Source organism: Pseudorca crassidens, chromosome 9 (assembly GCF_039906515.1).
Source record: "Pseudorca crassidens isolate mPseCra1 chromosome 9, mPseCra1.hap1, whole genome shotgun sequence".
NCBI lineage: Eukaryota > Metazoa > Chordata > Mammalia > Artiodactyla > Delphinidae > Pseudorca > Pseudorca crassidens.
In genome coordinates, this window is record NC_090304.1 from 69,570,441 (window position 1) to 69,591,684 (window position 21,244).

At 38.5% G+C, this 21,244-nt stretch overlaps 1 protein-coding gene across 1 annotated transcript in view; it reads left to right on the forward strand.

Annotated features, from left to right (window-relative positions):
• FAT3 (FAT atypical cadherin 3) overlaps positions 1-21,244 on the forward strand; it is a 158,828-nt gene that overhangs the window by 13,928 nt on the left and 123,656 nt on the right. Inside the window, exon 4 of the mRNA XM_067751685.1 lies at positions 3,514-3,653. Coding sequence (XP_067607786.1) covers positions 3,514-3,653 — 140 coding nt within the window. The remainder of the gene's footprint in view (positions 1-3,513; positions 3,654-21,244) is intronic.

Below are 21,244 nucleotides of genomic sequence, written 5' to 3' on the forward strand. Positions count from 1 at the left end.
GAGATAGTCAGCATTGGATCTCATTATGGAGAGATGGTGATTCTTTAAAGAAAAGCTTAACTAAATCATGGCCCAACACCCTGCTGCCCGGTACATTCCAGCAGTAGCTGCTGGCTCAAAGTAGTTTCATTCCTGTCCCATTTTTAAAGCTTTTTGGGACACTCCGACTTGCAATGTTTAACTTTAGAATCCAATAGAAATCCAACACGCCTCTCTCGTGCTCTTTGTTTACTCCTTAACACCCGTCTTGACCGAAAATGGTCCAAGAGAAATGTCCCTGACATGAATTCTCTGTTATGTGGGCTGTTCACAACCTCGCTTTTAACCATCTCTGCCTCACACCCCTGCAGCAACGCTCAGGCTGTGACTTCTCTTAATTCCCCACTTTGTTGAAATCAGACCAGCTCCGCAGTGTCCTCCCTCCTCCCCACCCTTTGTTTAGCCCAGCGCTGCTGCCCCAGCACACTCTGGCTTTGCATGTTGTTACTGGCTCTGAGGAAGCACATCTTCTTTAAACAGAATGCTGCTAGTGAAAGCAGACTCCTTCCATTTAATATTCTCACCCCAGATGAATTGGACATGGGTTCCTACAAAATGAAATAACCTTTCAGGCTAAAAGGGAGCCTGAAAACTGAGGCCTGGGGGAGAGAGATGGAGTCGTTCATGAAATGGGAGGCTTAAGTGGTAGGTTATGAAATTGCGGGAGGGTTGATGGTGAACTGCTGGTCCAGATTCTGTATCCCTTGTCAGAAATTCATTTTAAAACTCAGGGAAGATTTGGGGAACCTGGTTTTACATGAAATCTTGGTTTAACTAGGAGCTAAAGCCCTAGAAGTGAGTATCAGAGGCTGCTAGCCTTATTGATGGATGGAAAGACACTCACAGGCTTTCTTTGTCTATCTCCCCTGCCCCTTTCAACTTTTCTGTTCTAGAGTATTTGAAACAGTAAAGGTGAATGGGGGAGATACACACACACACACACACACACACACACACACACACACACAGGCAGGAGGAGAGAAAACTGTAAAAAATCACTACCATATTGAGGAGAGTTCCCTGTGCTCTGCCCAGTGTTCTCCAATAACCTAAATGGGAAAAGAATTTGAAAAAGAATAGGTACATGTATATGTATAACTGAATCACTTTGCTGTACACCTGAAACTAACACAACATTGTTAATCAACTATACTCCAACATAAAATAAAAATTAAAAAACACCACCATAAAAGTAGCCAAAAATGTTTTTTGATACAAAAAATGACTAATAAGAAGGTGCACAATCTATATGCCATATGTAAAATATGTAAATTTTATGCCACTAAGCACATGAAACGATGATGTATTTCTGTATAGGGAAGGCCCCGAGGAAAATGTGACTCTAGGGCAGTGAGGGAGAGGAAATAGAATTGCCCCATGGAAACAGTAACTGAAACTGGAAATCTTTGCTTGTGTGTTCTCTAAATTTCATTTTTATTTGTCTTCAAACTGGAGCAAATCAAAGGCTTATAGTTAGTGTAGTTTCTGTTTTACTTTGACCTACAAATTTTCACCTTCCAAAATAATTGACCCTCCTCCACTCCCCCCCAAAAAAGATCATAGTACTCAAATTTAAGAAAGTAAAAATCTTTGTTAGGAAGACATTCTAAAGATGATTTTAAATGTGATTTAAAATATGACTTAATACCCACTAGAAATGGCTTGAGAAGTTGCTTTCCCATCTTTCCTTCTACACAGTCTGAGGCAATTTTATGTCTTTTCTTTGAAAGTTTCCATGGCAGAGGTTTTTTTTTCATAATATACCACTTGATAGCAAATGATTTTTCTTTGCTCATTAGGAGGGTTATTCAAGACACTTGAATCAGTCGTACATTTCATTTCATGTGATTATCAAGATGAAACATTCCCTTTGAAATAGGCATGGTGACCTAAGGCTTACTTCCCTTTCAGCCTAGATTTCCTCCCCTTTCTCTTTATCCTGTTCTTCAAAAGACATTTTTTGGAGTTAACATTTAGTATTTCTCAGTAAATCAATTAAAGATATTAAGTGGAAGATGAGTCTCTTTTTGAGATGAAATTTTTGAAAAATACATCTCCAAGCAATTCTCTGGTACACCCATATCTCCTTAACTTTAATTAAATGTCAAGGGCAATTATGTTCTCTCTAGCAATTAAATAATCTCAAGTGTATATGACAGCTGCACGCAATGAGTATCTGAAAAACCTGATCATATGTGTGACGAGGTTTTTTTTAAATACACCATATTATTTATTTCATGTCATTATACATCAGATTCCAGCAGTTCAGGTAAAATTCTCTTTTCCTTTAACTCATCTGCCCATTTCTAATTCTAATATCATAGAAATTGTATATTGTTGACTGATAATCAAAATTAAATGCAAAAAAGAGAAGCCAAGATTTCTTTTCTAAAATATGAAATTCAGTAAATGCATTGCCCTACGTGCTGTAGTTAAATAAAATTACTGTCCAAGGACAAAATTTGTGGACATGATGAAATTTCAGGCTAAAGTAAATAGAGCTTGTGAACATATACTGATACTTAATTAAAATTGTTCCAGCACTTATACCAGTATCTTCTCTCCCCTTAAAAAAAAAAATCTTTCATTTTGAAAAAGATCATAAACTACACTTTGGTTCACAGAGATGGAAACACCTACAGTAATTTCCACAAAGTCTATGCTGTCTTAGGCACATCAGTTACAGCTTATGGATTACACCTAGTTCAGGGGGAGAAAAGTAAAGTTTTCTAAACTTTTCTATGGATTATTTTATCAGTTGATGTTCCATAGCTGATGTTTTCATCTCCTTCTTTCCAGATTTCATTTTGTAAATCTCCCATAAACTTTCTATTTTGGGGGGAGGAAGTTAAGTCACACTGTCAAGATGGCAAAAATATATTTCTATAAATATCCCAACTTACAGAGAGAGAACTTTTAATAAGAAATTCAATTTTATTGCTTTTTCTTATTTTCTAATATTTATAACTTTATTTCTGACATCTAATTGAGGGAATCTGAACTCTACCAACCACATGTTTACCATCAATCCTGGAATGGATTTCAGAGTGTCTACTCATTTTTGTTAATAATAATTGGACTGTTTGTTTACCTAGAATTTAATCTATCAATACTTTGGAAAAGCAAAAGATCTACAAATTCCTAGCCCAGAAGCCACAAGGGGTTGAAGGGACTTTGGCTTTCTAAATATTTTCTGGAGTCAGTTTATGCTTCACTGCTATAACATTAGTGCTGAGGGGATTTTTGCAATACATTCTTTTTTGTGATATTTGTTATGCATTGTAGAGGCTGTGCTTTGAAATATGAATTAAGTTAAAAAACAAAGGGTCCCATTTAAGATGTACAAAATTGAGCAATAGGGATGCCTGTCAAAAAACGTTTCTATATAAGATCTCCCTTTAAAGCTGTATGCTTCAATATGTGTAATAACTTTTCGGATATGCTAATTTCCTGTTGTTTTTGTGAACTCGTCAGGGGGCAATTTTGACAGCTCTTTTGACGCAGAGAAGGGCGTTGGGACCATTGTCATTGCAAAACCTTTGGATGCAGAGCAGAGGTCCATCTATAATATGAGTGTGGAAGTCACCGATGGGACAAATGTTGCTGTCACTCAGGTAAGATGTCAAATTACTAAATAGTGGGAATGCCGAGAAGTCTGCTAAAGTCAGAGGTGCAAGCAATTAAAATATGTGTTGAAAGTAGTAAATTATGTCCATGGATTTTTAGCACTTAAAAAAAAAGCATTTGCAAGAACAGCTTAGACAAAGGATTCTATCAACAATATTACATAACTTAGCTGCCTCTTTCAAGAAATTATGATTTTTCATGCATGGGAGGGTGATGTGTATTTGTTTCCCGATCATTTCCTGTAAGATTTATCTCTTTGACAACAAAGTCAGCTTTCCTTGAATTTACAAAGAGAAGGACATCTGTAGTGTCTGAGTTAACTCACCATGATATTCTTCACCTCCTCATGCTTTAGTCACAGAAAGTTAAAGCTAGAGAATGCCTGAGTCCAAATTCATTTTACAAACTAAGATAATCTAAGTAATATATCCAAGGTCACACAGCCTTAATAAAGAACAAGAGAGCTCGGTGTCCTGGCTCCCATCTCCCGTTCCAGACCCTATGCCAGTGGTTCTTCATCCTGGCTGGACAGTAAAATCCCCTGGTGGAGGATGTTAAAACCAATAAAGCTTGTGCCCCATCCCCAGAGGTCCTATGTGATTCTAACATGCAGCCAGGTTTGAGGACCATCACTTCTACTCTGCTACTTGAGTGTTCATGAAAGGGCGCTGAGAACAAGGAAGAGGAGAAAAAAATCTCTGGGTGAGGGCTTCCCTGGTGGCGCAGTGGTTGAGAGTCCATCTGCCGATTCAGGGGACACGGGTTCGTGCCCCGGTCTGGGAGGATCCCACATGCCGCGGAGCGGCTGGGCCCGCGAGCCATGGCCGCTGAGACTGCACGTCCGGAGCCTGTGCTCCGCAACGGGAGAAGCCACAACAGTGAGAGGCCCGTGTACCGCAAAAAAAAAAAAATCTCTGGGTGAGACTAATACAGTGTTAGATATCAATATGGAGCAGATTTACCCTACATATGAGATTTTTGTTTGTTTGTTTTGTATTTTAGCACCAGAGACCTTAAGCCAGTTATAGCAGAGGACTGGCACACACACACAGCCCCTAACCCCTCCCACCCTCCCTGCCTCTCTCTTCTGTTCCCATGACCCCAGAAACCATCACTAATGGATCAAGGGTGTTTGTTTGTTTTTTTGTTTTGGTTTCTTTCCTGCTGAGCGCAGATGTGGCCTCAGAATCCTTCTCAACACAATGCTTCAGGTATTGAAGATGAAATGTTTACCAGCCCTAAAGTAAGCAAGTGTTGATTTATTTCAACTATGATGTAAGCGTTTATAACAGTGTGGTTTTTAAAAGGGGAGAGGAGAAGGGTTTTATGTATTTGTCTGTCCAACTGTCTCTCAGTTTGAAGCTGTTTCAAAAACATAATGAGACTCTTTCCTTTGAGACTGTTTGTAAGCATAAAGTGGCAGAGTTTGAAGGAAACAGTAGCTTTGGTTTTAGTACAACCCTTTTACTTTTCATCAGATAAACTGAAACCCAGAAAGGGGACGTGACATGCACTTGATAAGGCAGCCCGTGTGTATCAACTCCTGATCTTTCAACCCATGTCCTTTCCTAGGATGAATATACGACCCTATTTGCCTGAGAGAATCCCATTTATACTTATTGCACCGGTGTAATTATCACACTCAAAGTTGCCCCAGTTGAGACAGTAAATTGTATGGCCCTACCTAAATCCAGACTGCTTCAGAGTATCTTCAAAAGATAGAGATACCTGGAAAAGACCCCAAGATTGAGATCCTGCATGAATCACACAATCTAAAGACTAATACAAAACAACCCACTTGTAGCATTGCTAAGTCTTTAGTGCTAATTCACTTTAAATGGGAATTTAAATTAGACTTTTTAAATTAGCCGTGTCTTAACATATCCAACTTCAACCTTTTAGCACCACTTAGAAACATAAGACGTATTTGGATAAAATACAAATAAAAGCATGGAATCCTATTCATTACTTACTTTTCTCCAGAGTTTCATAACAGTGGAATTAAATGGTGATTCATTGTGCCCAGAATGTTATAGATACATATTAAATATTTTAGAATGAATTAATGGATAGTAGATATTACATTTTCAATAGGGTCTGAATGGCAGGTATGCTGGATCTCCAAAGCACACAACTGATAAATGTTAACCAAAAAAAAATTATCTATGAAACTTTTATTTCAGAAATTCATTAGGACCAGATGATAAATCATTCAACAGCATCTTTTCTACAAATATTTCTTGAGTTCATACCATGTGCAGGGAACTGTAATACATGCCTGAAGTCACAGTGGTTCAGAGTTTTAAACCCAGATAACTGATGTGCACCCACTTTAAAAAAATTAATATGGAAGCATGTATTACAAGACTTTGAATGTACACGTTGTTCACATCCTGCTTTTGCTGATCTTACTTCAGACTAGTGTACAGTTAGGCTTGTCTCTAGAGCCGTTCAGGAATTAGAGAATCGGGGTGAACTTGGAGGTTCCCTTTGGCAAGCCCAAGCTCAATAGGTTAATAAATTAGGATATCAAGAGATTTTCTTGTCAAAAGCTCCCAAGTTACCCTGTGTCTCCAGGGCCATGACCTTCTCAAGAAGTGAGAACTAACAGTTTCCAAAGCATAAATTTGTGTGCCAACATTATTACCATCAGAAAACCAATATTCTGTCTATCTGGGTGTATTTGAGCCTGAGGACCCACCAGCCTCTGCCGGTCCAGGCCTCTGCTCACATCTGCCATGGCTCCTCTGGCAGTGCTGACAGGAGCAATTTCTGAATTAGTCAAAGCCCTCAGTGTCAAGGACATTTTTACTAAAAGGATATTTGTGGAAAGGAAAGGCATTCTAGGCTTCTTTTAGAAACCACTAAAGCACACTCCAACCCATGACCTGAGGCAACTTAATGATTTACCATCAAATGGAGATTCTTCACCATATAACAGAAATGTCCTGTAGCCCCCAAAACACCTGTTCAGTTTTCTTTGGGGAACTTTTCTCTACTTTGTTCATTTGGAACCATAAAACATGGTATGACATGGGCTTCAAATCAGCCATAAAAAACCTGTTGAATTTCACTTCACAAATGTCAAATAAATCACAGCCTCAGGGACCTCTGTGTCTACAAGAAAACCGTTCCTTCATCTTCAGTTTTGGCCTGTTCTCCCAGAATTCTTGTGCCTCAGAGCTACAATATCTGGTGATGAATAAACATCCTTTTCCTCTCTGAGATTCTCTAGCATGAGTACAGAATGTAAAAGGGTTCGGTGGACTTCAAGTTATAAGGATGCAGACGTACTAAACACAAGAACAAAGCATCCTCTTTACAAAAACCTCCTGGACAAGGGCCTCAGTAAAAAGAGTTGTTGATTTTATGTAGGATATTATTGTGCTTTATATAAATAGCATAGTATTTGACAAACTGGGCTTTGTAGGGAATAAATCCATGTCCTAATCCCAACTCTTCTATTTACTAACTGAGTCACCTCCAGCCGGTGCAGGTCACTTAATTTCTCTGCACCCTAGTCCCTTCATCTATGAAATGGGGGTACCAGTACCTACATCATTAGAGGTGCTGTGAGGATTACATGAGTTTACATATACAGAATAATAGCAAGGGAGATTGGTTCAAAATAGCAGAGTAGAAGGATGTGCTCTCACTCTCTCTTGCAAGAACACCAGAATCACAACTAACTGCTGCACAATAATCGACAGGAAGACACTGGAACTCACCAAAAAAGATACACCACATCCAAAGACACAGGAGAAGCCACAGTGAGACAGTAGGAGGGGCGCAAAAACAATAAAATCAAATCCCATAACTGCTGTGTGGGTGACTCACCGACTGGAGAACACTTATACCACAGAAGTCCACCCACTGGGGTGAAGGTTCTGAGGCCCACGTCAGGCTTCCCAATCTGGGGGTCCGGCAACCGGAGGAGGAATTCCTAGAGAATCAGACTTTGAAGACTACTGGGATTTGATTGCAGGACTTTGACAGGACAGGCGGAAACAGAGACTCCACTCTTGGAGGGCACACACAAAGTAGTGTGCACATCAGGACCCAGGGGAAGGAGCAGTGACCCCATAGGAGACTGAACCAGACCTACCTGCTAGTGTTGGAGGGTCTTCTGCAGAGGCAGGGGGTGACTGTGTCTCACCATGAGGACAAGGACACTGGCACCAGAAGTTCTGGGAAGTACTCCTTGGCATGAGCCATCCCAGAGTCCACCATTAGCCCAACCAAAGAGCCCAGGTAGGCACCAGTGCTGGGTCACCTCAGGCCAAACAACCAACAGGGAGGGAACCCAGCCCCACCCACCAGCAGACAAGTGGATTAAAGTTTTACTGAGCTCTGCCCACCAAAGCACCAGCCAGCTCTACCCACCACCAGTCCCACACATCAGGAAACTTGCACAAGCCTCTTAGCCTCATCCACCAGAGGGCAGACAGCAGAAGCAAGAAGACCTACAATCCTGCAGCCTGTGGAACAAAAACCACATTCACAGAAAAACAGACAAGATGAAAAGGCAGAGGGCTATGTACCAGATGAAGGAACCAGATAAAACCCCAGAAAAGAAACTAAATGAAGTGGATATAGGAAACCTTCCAGAAAAATAACTCAGAATAATGGTAATGAAGATGCTCCAAGACCTCGGAAAAAGAATGGAGGCAAAGGTAGAGAAGATGCAAGAAATGTTAAACAAAGATCTAGAAGAATTAAAGAACAAACAAACAGAGATGAACAACACAATAACTGAAATGAAAAATACACTAGAAGAAATCAATAGCAGAATGACTGAGGAAGAAGAACGGATAAGTGACCTGGAAGACAGAATGGTGGAATTCACTGCCACGGAACAGAATAAAGAAAAAAGAATGAATAGAAATGAAGACAGCCTAAGAGACCTCTGGGACAACATTATACGCAACAATATTCACATTATAGGGGTCCCAGAAGGAGAAGAGAGAGAGAAAGGACTCGAGAAAATATTTGAAGAGATTATAGTCAAAAACTTCCCTAACATGGGAAAGGAAATAGCCACCCAAGTCCAAGAAGTGCAGAGAGTCCCATACAGGATAAACCCAAGGAGAAACATGCCAAGACACGTAGTAATCAACTTGGCAAAAATTAAAGACAAAGAAAAATTATTGAAAGCAGCAAGGGAAAAATGACAAATAACATACAAGGGAACTCCCATAAGATTAACAGCTGATTTCTCAGCAGAAACTCTACAAGCCAGAAGGGATTGGCATGATATACTTAAAGTAATGAAAGGGAAGAACCTACGACCAAAATTACTCTACCCGGCAAGGATATCATTCACACTCAACAGAGAAATCAAAAGCTTTACAGACAAGCAAAAGCTAAGGGAATTCAGCACCAACAAAACAGCTCTACAACAAATGCTAAAGGAAATTCACTAAGTGAGAAACACAAAAGAAGAAAAGGACCTACAAAAACAAACCCAAAATAACTAAGAAAATGGTAATAGGAACATACATACTGATAATTACCATAAACATAAATGGATTAATGCTCCAACCAAAAGACACAGGCTTGCTGAGTGGATACAAAAGCAAGAACCATATATGTGCTGTCTCCAAGAGACCCACTTCAGACCTAGGGACACATTCAGACTGAAAGTGAGGGGATGGAAAAAGATATTCCACGTAAATGGAAATCAAAAGAAAGCTGGAGTAGCAATACTCATATCAGATAAAATAGACTTTAAAATAAGAATGTTACAAGAGACAAGGAAGGACACTACATAATGATCAAGGGATCAATCCAAGAAGAAGATTTAACAATTATAAATATATATGCACCCAACATAGGAGCACCTCAATACATAAGGCAACTGCTAACAGCTATAAAAGAGGAAATCAACAGTAACACAATAATAGTGGGGGACTTTAACACCTCACTTACACCAATGGACAGACATCCAAACAGAAAATTAATAAGGACACACAAGCTTTAAATGACACAATAGACAAGATAGATATAATTGATATTTATGGGACATTCCATCCAAAAACAGCAGATTACACTTTTTTCTCAAGTGTGCACGGAACGTTCTCCAGGACAGATCACATCTTGGGTCACAAATCAAGCCTCATTAAATTGAAGAAAATTGAAATCATATTAAGCATCTTTTCTCACCACAACACTATGAGATTAGAAATCAATTACAAGGAAAAAAACACAAACACATGGAGGCTAAACAATACATTACTAAATAACCAAGAGATCACTGAAGAAATCAAAGGGGAAATCAAAAAATACCTAGAGACAAATGATAATGAAAACACAACGATCCAAAACCTATGGGATGCAGCAAAAGCAGTTCTAAGAGGGAAGTTTATAGCTATACAAGCCTACCTCAAGAAACAAGAAAAATCTCAAAAAAACAATCTAACTTTACACCTAAAGGAATTAGATAAAGAAGAACAAAAAAAGCCCAAAGTTAGCAGAAGGAAAGAAATCATAAAGATCAGATCAGAAATAAAGGAAATAGAAACAAAGAAAACAATAGCAAAGATCAATAAAACTAAAAGCTGGTTCTTTGAGAAGATAAACAAAATTGATAAACCATTAGTCACTCATCAAGAAAAAGAGGGAGAGGACTCAAATCAATAAAATTAGAAATGAAAAAGGAAAAGTTACAACAGACACCACAGAAATACAAAGCATCCTAAGAGACTACCACAAGCAACTCTATGCCAATAAAATTGACAATCTGGAATAAATGAACAATATCTTAGAAAGGTGTAACATTCCAAGCCTGAAACAGGAAGAAATAGAAAATATGAACAGACCAATCACAAGTAATGAAATTGAAACTGTGATTAAAAATCTTACAGCAAACAGATGTCCAGAACCAGATGGCTTCACAGGTGAATTACATCAAACATTTAGAAAAGAGCTAACACCTATCCTTCTCAAACTCTTCCAAAAAATTGCAGAGGAAGGAACACTCCCAAACTCATTCTATGAGGACACCGTCACCCTGATACCAAAACCAGACAAAGATACAACAAAAAAATAAAATTACAGACCAATCTCACTGATGAATATAGATGCAAAAATCCTCAACAAAATACCAGCAAACAGAATCCAACAGCACATTAAAAGCATCGTACACCATGATCAAGTGGGATTTATCCCAGGGATGCAAGGATTCTTCAATATTGCAAATTAATCAATGTGATACACCATATTAACAAATTGAAGAATAAAAACAATATGATCTTCTCAATAGATGCAGAAAAAGCTTTTGACAAAATTCAACACCCATTTATGATAAAAACTCCCCAGAAAGTGGGCATAGAGGGAACCTACCTCAACATAATGAAGGCCATATACAACAAACCCACAGCAAACATCATTCTCAATGGTGAAAAACTGAAAGCATTTCCTCTAAGATCAGGAACAAGACAAGGATGTCCACTCTCACCACTATTATTCAACATAGTTTTGGAAGTCCTATCCATGGCAATCAGAGAAGAAAAAGAAATAAAAGGAACACAAATTGGAAAAGAAGAAGTAAAACTTCACTGTTTGCAGATGACATGATACTATACAAAGAGAATCCTAAAGATGCCACCAGAAAACTACTAGAGGTAATCAATGAATTTGGTAAAGTTGCAGGATACAAAATTAATGCACAGAAATCTCTTGCATTCCTATACACTAATGATGAAAACTCTGAAAGAGAAATTAAGGAAACACTTCCATTTACCATTGCAACAAAAAGAATAAAATACCTAGGAATAAACCTACCTAGGGAGAAAAAAGACCTGTATGCAGAAAACTATTAAGACACTGTTGAAAAAAATTAAGGATGATACCAACAGATGGAGAGATATACCATTTTCTTGGATTGGAAGAATCAGTATTGTGAAAATAACTATACTATCCAACGCAACCTACAGATTCAATGCAATCCCTATCAAATTACCAATGGCATTTTTTACAGAACTAAAACAAAAAATCTTAAAATTTGTATGGAGACACAAAAGGCCTCGAATAGCCAAAGCAGCCTTGAGGGAAAAAAATGGAGCTGGAGGAATCAGACTCCCTGACTTCAGACTACACTACAAAGCTACAGTAATCAAGACAATATGGTACTGGCACAAGAACAGAAATATAGATCAATGGAACAGGATATAAAGCCCAGAGATAAATGCACACACTTATGGTCAACTAATCTATGACAAAGGAGGCAAGGGTATACCATGCAGAAAGGACAGTCTCTTCAGTAAGTGGTGCTGGGGAAACTGGACAACTACATGCAAAAGAATGAAGTTAGAACACTCCCTAACACCATACACAAAAATAAGCTCAAGATGTATTATAGACCTAAATGTAAGACTGGACACCATAAAATTCTTAGAAGAAAACATAGGAAGAACACTCTTTGACATAAATCACAGCAAGATCTTTTTGATCCACCTCCTAGAGTAATGGAAATAAAAAGAAAAATAAACAAATAGGACCTAATGAAACTTAAAAGCTTTTGCAAAGCAAAGGAAACTACAAACAAGATGAAAAGACAACCCTCAGAATGGGAAAAACTATTTGCAAATGAATCAATCGACAAAGGATTAATCTCCAAAATATATAAACAGCTCATGCAGCTCAATATTAGAAAAACAAACAAACCAATCAAAAAATGGGCAGAAGACCTAAATAGACATTTCTCCATAGTGGAAATACAGATGGCCAAGAAGCACATGAAAAGCTTCTCAACATCACTAATTATTAGAGAAATGCAGGTGAAAACTACAATGAGGTATCACCTCACACCAGTTAGAATGGCCATCATCAGAAAAGCTACAAACAACAAATGCTGGAGTGGGTATGGAGAAAACAGAACCCTCTTGCAGTGCTGGTGGGATTGTAAATTGATACAGCCACTATGGAGAACAGTATGGAGGTTCCTTAAAAAACTAAAAATAGAATTATCATATGACCCTGCAATCCCACTACTGGGCATATACCCAGAGAAAAGCATAATTCAAAAAGACACATGCACCCCAATGTTCATTGCAGCACTATTTACAATAGCTAGGTCATGGAAGCAACCTAAATGCCCAGCAACAGACAAATGGATAAAGAAAATGTGGTACATATATACAATGGAATATTACTCGGCCATGAAAAGGAGCGAAACTGGGTCATTTGTAGGGACATGGATGAATTTAGAGACTGTCATACAGAGTGAAATAAGTCAGAAAGTGAAAAACAAATATTGCATATTAACGCATATATGTGGAACCTAGAAAAATGGTACAGATGAACCGGTTTGCAGGGCAGAAATTGAGACACAGATGTAGAGAACAAATGTATGGACACCAAGGGGGGAAAGCAGCGGGGGGGGGTGGTGGTGGTGTGATGAATTGGGAGATTGGGATTGACATGTATACACTGATATGTATAAAAAGGATAGCTAATAAGAACCTGCTGAATAAAAAAATAAATTAATTAAACAAAAAAATAATAGCAAGAGGTTGAAACATAATGAATGCTCAATAAATAGTAGCTACTACTGCTATTATTATTACCATTATCACTTAACGTCTCTGAGCATTTGTATCATGGGGACTGCCCCACAGGTTGTTGTGAGAAATAAGTGAGTGCCTGAGACAGTGCTCTGAAAAAGGGATTATCCAGTGCTGCATCCCAAGCCTTTAGTGGAGAACCATCTTGGAAACCATCTGACTAGTCTTGGGGTAGAAAGTGAGAGATGATCCATTAAGGCACTGTCAATGCTGATGAACCATATAGAAATTGTCAAGAGCTCTGTAAGCACACAAGACCCAGAGTATGTTAGTGAGCTTTTCCTGGTTCCTGATGGTCCCTCCCAGGTTGGCCACATTTGACAGCTCTTTGACAGTCTTTTCTTTGCCTAAAACCAGCCAACATTTTTGAGTGCTTTCTGTATTCCAAGAATTATCCCAAGTTATTAAGAGCTGACTTCCAATTTCTACAAATATAATATTGTGGAATGGTAGCAAATAATTCATGACGGGCACCAGAAATAACATTCATTGGTCTAGACCAGAGCATGAATAATGTTGAGTGGAGAAATTTAAAACCAACACCCTGGTTCCAGCTATGTTCCCTTCTGTCCACACCCCCTCCCAACCTCCACATCCAGCTGCTTCCAACAACCTGATGCAAATCAGAACCTAGTTGTGCAAACAAATTAGACTCTTCAAGATAGTTTGAGTCCCTGGCAGATCCTTGAAGCTTATGAAATTGTTGATATATTTTGGTGTGCATGTATATTTTTTCAGAGAGTAGCCCCTTAGTATTTATCATGTTTTAAGTGGGTAGGTGGCTCAAAAATGGTTAAGGTAAACTAACTCCTCAATATTTTCATTACTCGGAAACTCTAGTTAAAAATTTCAACATGCAGTCACCCAGGCTTCCTAGGAAACATACATACCTGAGGGGGTTGTTGGTTTTCTGATGCCTCCCTGCTCTGGTGACTGGGCTGGCTGCTGCCATGGTGTTTCAAAGCACTGTTGTTCTGGGTTAAGAAAGAGTTAAGTTTGCCTACCAAAGTCCTGGATAGCAAATAGGAAGTTAGCTCCCTTCAAGAAATTTTTTTAAAATAGAAACAATCTGTGAAAAAGGGTACCACTGTTCTTCAGCATTATGGAAGTATTCCCCACTTGTTGTCGTAGAAGGTCAGAGATGAGCAAGGGTGTCTGGCTTAGATGAGAAGAATGAAAAAATTAAGAGAAGTGGGACAGTCTGGTTGGCAGAAAGGTGAGGAATCACAGGAACACTGGCTGTTATAAATAAGAGGGGAAGTGGGAACATCCAGGTGAGACCAGAGGTTCATAAGGGACAGGAATAATGAGATGCTGAGAAGGATGAAGTTATTGTCCAAACATACAAGAGCACTACAAATCCATTTGAAGAGAGATTCTACTCTTAGCACCCAGACTGTGGTCTCTACATACCATTTCCCATGGAAAGGAACCAGGATTCCTCATAGAAATAGCTGATTCCAGGTTTGGGGCAGGAGCCTGGGCATCTTATCCTGCCAGAAAAACCTAGTGGAATCTTGTTAGAAGGTGACGAGAGACAACTTGAACTGCCTTCCACTGGTCATAGATGGGATAATTTGAGCATCAAAAAGAATAATTATTATAATGGACTGAAACACTTAAAATAGATTAAAAACCCAAGTGTTTATATTATATTCAAAAACAAACAAACTCACTTAACTCTCACAATTACTCCATGAGGCAGGTACTATTTGTGGTGGGCAGAATGCACCCACGTCCCACACCCAAGATGTCTATGTTGTCCTAGTCGTCAGAATTTGTAAATATGTTACATGGCAAAAGGGGCACTCAGATGTAATTAAGGATACAGATCTTAGGATAGGGAGAGTCTCCTAGATTATTTAGGTGGACCCAGTCGAATCACATGAGCCCTTAAGCAGATGATTTTGTCCAGCTGGAGTCGGAAGTGATGCAGCAAAGGGGAAGTCAGAGATTCCAAATATGAGAGAATTTGAAACATCATCGCTAGTTTGAATATGGAAGATGCAACACAGCAAGGAATGTAGGCAGCCTTAAGGATCTGAGAGAGGATCCTGCTGACAGCCAGCAAAGATGCAGGGACCTCGTGCCTTTAACCTCAAGAAACTAAATGCAGCCAACAACCTGAGTGACCTTGGAACTGATTAATCCCCAGAGCTTCCAGAAGGGAACACATCTCTGACGACCCCTTGAATTCAGGCTTATGAGACTCTAAGCCACACTATACTCAAACTTCTGACCTGTAGAACTAGGAGATAATAAATGGGTGTTATTTTAAACTGCTAAATCTGTGATAGCTTATTACGTTGGAAATAGGAAAAGAATCCCCTGTTGGCATCCCCATTTTACACATAAGGAAATTGAAGCAAAACGAGGTTAAGTAACTTGAGTAGATCAGGGTTTAGATGTAGGCAGTTGGATTCTAGAGACTGCTCTGCACTCTCAACCACTACACCGTGCTGCCTCGCAAAAGTAGGATTAAATCTTTGCTACCTATTCTAAGGCAGGAAGAGACGCTCATCTGGCTCTACTAGTTATGAGGGGGACACTGTTTAAGTGGTTGCCCCGTAAACATGGCACCGCCTATGGCCATTAGAATGTTTCATCGCTGGTCATACACGCTAGGAAGAGAGCAAAATACCCCAACCTCTTTATAGCCCTCCCTGCCACCCACTGAGCTTATGAGCTACAGAGACACACACTACCAAGGATGAGAAATGACAAATTTTAAAAACTTTCCCCATATAGCTACCAAACCCATATGAGCTGCTGCATCTTCATTGCAAATTTAAATAAATCTAGAGCCTGGCTCGTCCAAAAGACCAAGAGATGAAAATTAATATATAACACCTGTTATTTGCATAATAGCACGTAACAAGCCTCATTCTAAGCTTCATTTCCCTGACACTCTGGGAGTAGTTAAATCAAGTTTTATCGTTACATTCATTTTTCCAGTGAAAAACTGAGGCACAGACAGGTTAGGTGGCCACCCTAGGTGTACACAGGTAGATATACAAAGCCACTTCTTCCTTCTCAAAATCAGATACCATCTTAGGAACTTTCCCTTACATGTCTATGTATATAAAATATACAGCTTAATTCATTAGGGGAAGTATTTGGTCTAGTGGAAGGAGCACTGACCCTGAATCAGGTGACCCAGGTTCAAAGTCAGCACTTAACCAGTGGTTGACTGTGTTACCACAGAAGGAAGCTCTATCTCTTGTGAGACTCAGTTTCTCCAACATAATGCAGGTGAGATCTTACATACCTCAGGGGTTATTGTAAGAATAAATAAGATATTATGCGATATCATGAGAGCTGTGACGTGTCAGACACATGTAGGTTTTATTATTGTAGTCTTTTCTCAACTTAAAACTGTAATAATATACCTAACTATAAAATATTATGTGTGTGGCTTTTACTGTTATTCATGAAAGGCAGCAGAGATATTCATGCCCAAATAATAATCTAAAAATTACATCGATTTTATTCAGGGACTTACGATACGTGCTTTTGTGATTTTCATATGCTTTTCTTATTCATGTCCTGCTTTGATCTATAAAGATATGAAAATCAGCTTGTATTTGTATGCTCCACAGCCAAACCTGAGATTAAAACTCTCTTTCAGATCATTTCCACATTTCTTAAGCCCCACAAGGCAGTTAATTTAGATTGGCCGCTAAGTCTTCCAGCCAGCGGGTCCCTATTCTCTGGGGCTGGGTGGTCTGTGATGTGCGTTCTTGGGTTAGCCTTGCCCTTGACGGCCATGGGGATTCCATTCCTCTCTTATCTCTAGGTGATGTTGGGAGTTCCTAACTGGCCTCCTTTCTTACAAAGCAAGCTTTAACTTGAAGATTTGGATTTTGTCTTACCCTTTTCCTCCACTTTGCACCAGCTTAAAAGGAGATGGAGGGTAGAAACAAATCACTTTTGCTAATGCCTTTCCATGATCCCTGGATCGAGGGTCTTTCAAGGGACACCCTCATCAAGGGTTTTCTTTTGTTTCCTTTAATATCATCTCCCTCTTAGCAGGTGAAAAAGGCAGTGGCCCAAAGCTTCCTTGTATATTTAGGCTAAGACAGTGCTGGAACAAGTGCAATTATATAGATGAAATAAGGCAGCAAGCCAACTCTACTGTGAGACTTTCTGTTAAAAAAATAATAGTGATAAAGTCTCACTGAATGTAATAGATCCGTGCCTGACAACTTATGAGTAAATCAATTCTTAACAATGGATTCCAATTTTAAAGGCAGCAGGGAACTTTCTTTATTTTTAATGTATAAATTTATTTTATGTATTTATTTTTGGCTGTATTGGGTCTTCGTTTCTGTGCGTGGGCTTTCTCTAGTTGCGGTGAGCGGGGGCTACTCTTCATTGTGGTGCGCAGGCTTCTCATTGCAGTGGCTTCTTTTGTTGCAGAGCACGGACTCTAGGCGCGCGGGCTTCAGTAGTTGTGGCATGCGGGCTCTAGAGCAGAGGCTCAGTAGTTGTGGTGCATGGACTTAGTTGCTCCACGGCATGTGGGATCTTCCCAGACCAGGGCTCGAACCCGTGTCCCCTGCATTGGCAGACGGATTCTTAACCACTGTGCCACCAGGGAAACCCAGCAGGGAACTTTCTGTTCAGAATAATCCCTGATTAATGTTCCTGAAATGAGAATGGTCGTGTCAGTTATGTGTTTGGTAAATTAGGATTTCTGTATTGCAAGGTACATAATATTTGCACACATGTTTGTTCACATGTATGTTTTGTACATTTATAGTTACTGTGTATATAATTTAAGTGCACATGGAAACTGTATAATGGAATGCATACAGAATTTGGCTCCGTAAGACCTAGATTTGAGCGTGGCCTTGCCCTTGTGACTTGGGCACATCCCTTAATTTCTCTGATTCTCATTTTCCTCATTGAGAAACAAGAGATAATACAGTTTAAGAAATGAATATGGTACAGATTTATAAACTGGAAAACAAGCACACGATTTTTCTCCTTAGGCATTCAAAAACAAAACTTGTAAGCTTGGAGAGAATACAAGAGGCATCATCCTTGAAATCACAACTGTAGAATGTTTTAAGTATGGTTTTGAAATGCAAACAGAGGCAGGACAGAATTTTCAGTAATTCAGGATTTAATTGGTGCTAATAAAAGACAGAGGCCTTACCCTCCAACTCACCCCATGGACACTTCATGCCATGAGCCTTTGTAAGGCTGGACTTGGCATCTACCCAGACTTAGCTTAGACGAGCCTGCAAAACCCAAAGTGTTTGTGGTGAGCAGCACTGAAACCAGCTCTGAAGAGGCTTCCCACACTCAGGTTTCCTCCTGCTTTGAATCCATTGTACTTCTTTAGGCATTTCAATTACCATTTTGAACACAACATCTTTGAGAGTTACTTTGCTTTGTTTGGTAGTTCAGGAGCTCACAAATGGCCCCAACTGTGGGAAATAAAAAGCAAATGAGGAAAGGGAAGTCTTTTACAGAGAAACACTTGTTCAGACTGTAGATTAGGCTCAGGACAAAGCAAGCAGAAAGAGGCAAGCTTTTCAAGAGCACATCAACTTTGAAACCTCAGGAAGGTCAGGGCAGGCTTGCTGGCCGGAAAGGCTCTTTTATCCCATTAATATGACTGCTTCTGTGAACACAAATATTTTAGCATCTTGACTAAGTTAACTGGAACTTTTTAAAGGAAAGAATTGGCATTCAAAGAATCTAGTATGGCTTTCCAAATACGGTGGAGATAAAACAATACCCAAAATGCTATAGGCACACTTCTCTAAACTTTTTCTACCATAAACTACAAGCAAAGCTTGTCCCCGCGTCAAGCTCACTCCCACGGCAAGTCGTCCTGGCACAGAAGTCGTAGCACGGCCCTTTTCCTCTCACTCAAAAAAGCACATCTCCACCAAAGTGATGGATAGTACAGTTATTTATAAGAACAACCATGGTCTGACTAAATTTATTTCTAAGAGTAAATAATTGTCTAGAATGCAGCCAGATGCTTGCATATTATTTAATGGAGAACCACTAAAGGCTTTCTTATTAGTCAGGAATAAGACAAGAATATCACTGTTTCCACTACTATTTAACATTGTGCTGTAAGTATTAGCCAATACAATTAGCTAAGATAAAGTAATTTGTGTTATAAGAATTATAAAGGAAAAGGTAAACTGACCTCTATTTACATGTAGTGTAATTATATATCTGAAAATCTCCAAGGAGGGAATGGAAAAACTACTTCAAATAATAGGAAAATTAGTAAAGTAACAGGTTATAAATTTAACATACAAAAATTAATGGCCTCCATATATAGCCCCCCCCCCAAAAAAAAAACAGTGAAAAAGTGTAATGAAAAAGAACCTATTTAGGTTAGCACATATATAAACTTTAAAAGTGTTCAAAACCTATCTGAGGAAAACTAAAACACTCCTGAAAAACAAAATAGTAGATTTGAACAAATGAAAAAAGACAAACTATGTTCTTGGATAGGAAGACTCCATCATGAAGAAACTAGTTCTTCCTTAATTATCCTGTACTTTTAACATAACCCCAGTTTAAAATGCTATCATTTTGTCAGGTGCTATAGAAGTTGATTATAAAGTTAATTTAGAAGAACAACAATCGGGACTTCCCTGGAGGTCCAGTGGTTAAATCTTCACCTTCCAATGCAGGGGGTGCGGGTTTGATCCCTGGTTGGGAATATACGATCCCACATGCCTCATGGTCAAAAAAACAAAACATAGAACATAAGCAATAGTGTAACAAATTCAATAAAGACAAAAAAACAACAACAACAACAATCAAGAATAACCATGAAAATCCTGAAGAGAACAAAGAGAAGGCCTAGCTTTTCCAAACAATTAAAATATATATAATGGAAATATGGAATCACTATTTAGTGATTAGTTAGTGCACCAGGAACTAACATAGTATTGTGGGTCAATTATACTGCAAAAGCAAACAAATAAACAAACTCATAGAAAAAGAGATCAGATTTATGGTTACCAAAGGCAGGTGGGAGGGAGAGGGGGAACTGGATGAAGGGTAGTAAAAAGGTACAAACTTCCAGTTATAAGATAAATAAGTACTAGGGATGTAATGTACAACATGACAAATATAATTAACACTGCTGTACGTTATATGTGAAATTTGTTAAGAGAGTAAATCCTAAGGGTTCTCATCACAAAGAAAAATGTTTTTTCATTTCTTTAATTTTGTATCTATATGAGATGATAGATGTTGACTAAACTCATTATGATAATCACTTCATGATGTATGTAAGTCAAATCATTATGCTGTACACCTTAAACTTACACAGTGCTTTATGTCAATTATGTCTCAAAAAACTGGAAGGAAAAAAATACTATAAAGCCTCTGTAATTAAAACATTTTGATGTTGTTGCATGAAAAGATAGATAAACCAATGGAACAAAATAGAAAAGCCAGAAATATACTATCTGCATAGGTAGAGTTAGTATACAGTAAAAGTGACTTCTCAAATCGGTAAGGAAGTGATGGTCTGCTAAAAAGTAGCGTTGAAATAAATAGAGAGCCATGTGGAATAAAATAAAATGGGACCCATTCCTCACATAATATACTAGGAAAAATTCCAAATGGATTAGAGATGTAAATGTAAGAAAAAAGAAGCATTTAAATTCAATTTTTTTTAAAAAAATAAGCGTGATCACCAAAATCTGGAAATGTAGAAAATATTCTAAACTATGACTTAACATCCAGAAACAATAAGGGAAAAGATTGATGCATGCAACTACATGAAAATAAAAATAAAATCTTTTGCATGGCAAAAAAAAATTACCATAAACAAAATAAAGATAAATGACAAAATTGAAAACATTTGCAATGTGTATCCTCATGCTCCCAAAATAAAGGGAAAAAAGTACCATCTAACCCATAGAAGAATGAACTTATATAGTTTTAACAGAAAAAGAAATGCAAATGGTTCTTAAACATATGAAAAGATGCTCAACCTCACTCATACCAAGAGAAAGAAAAATTTA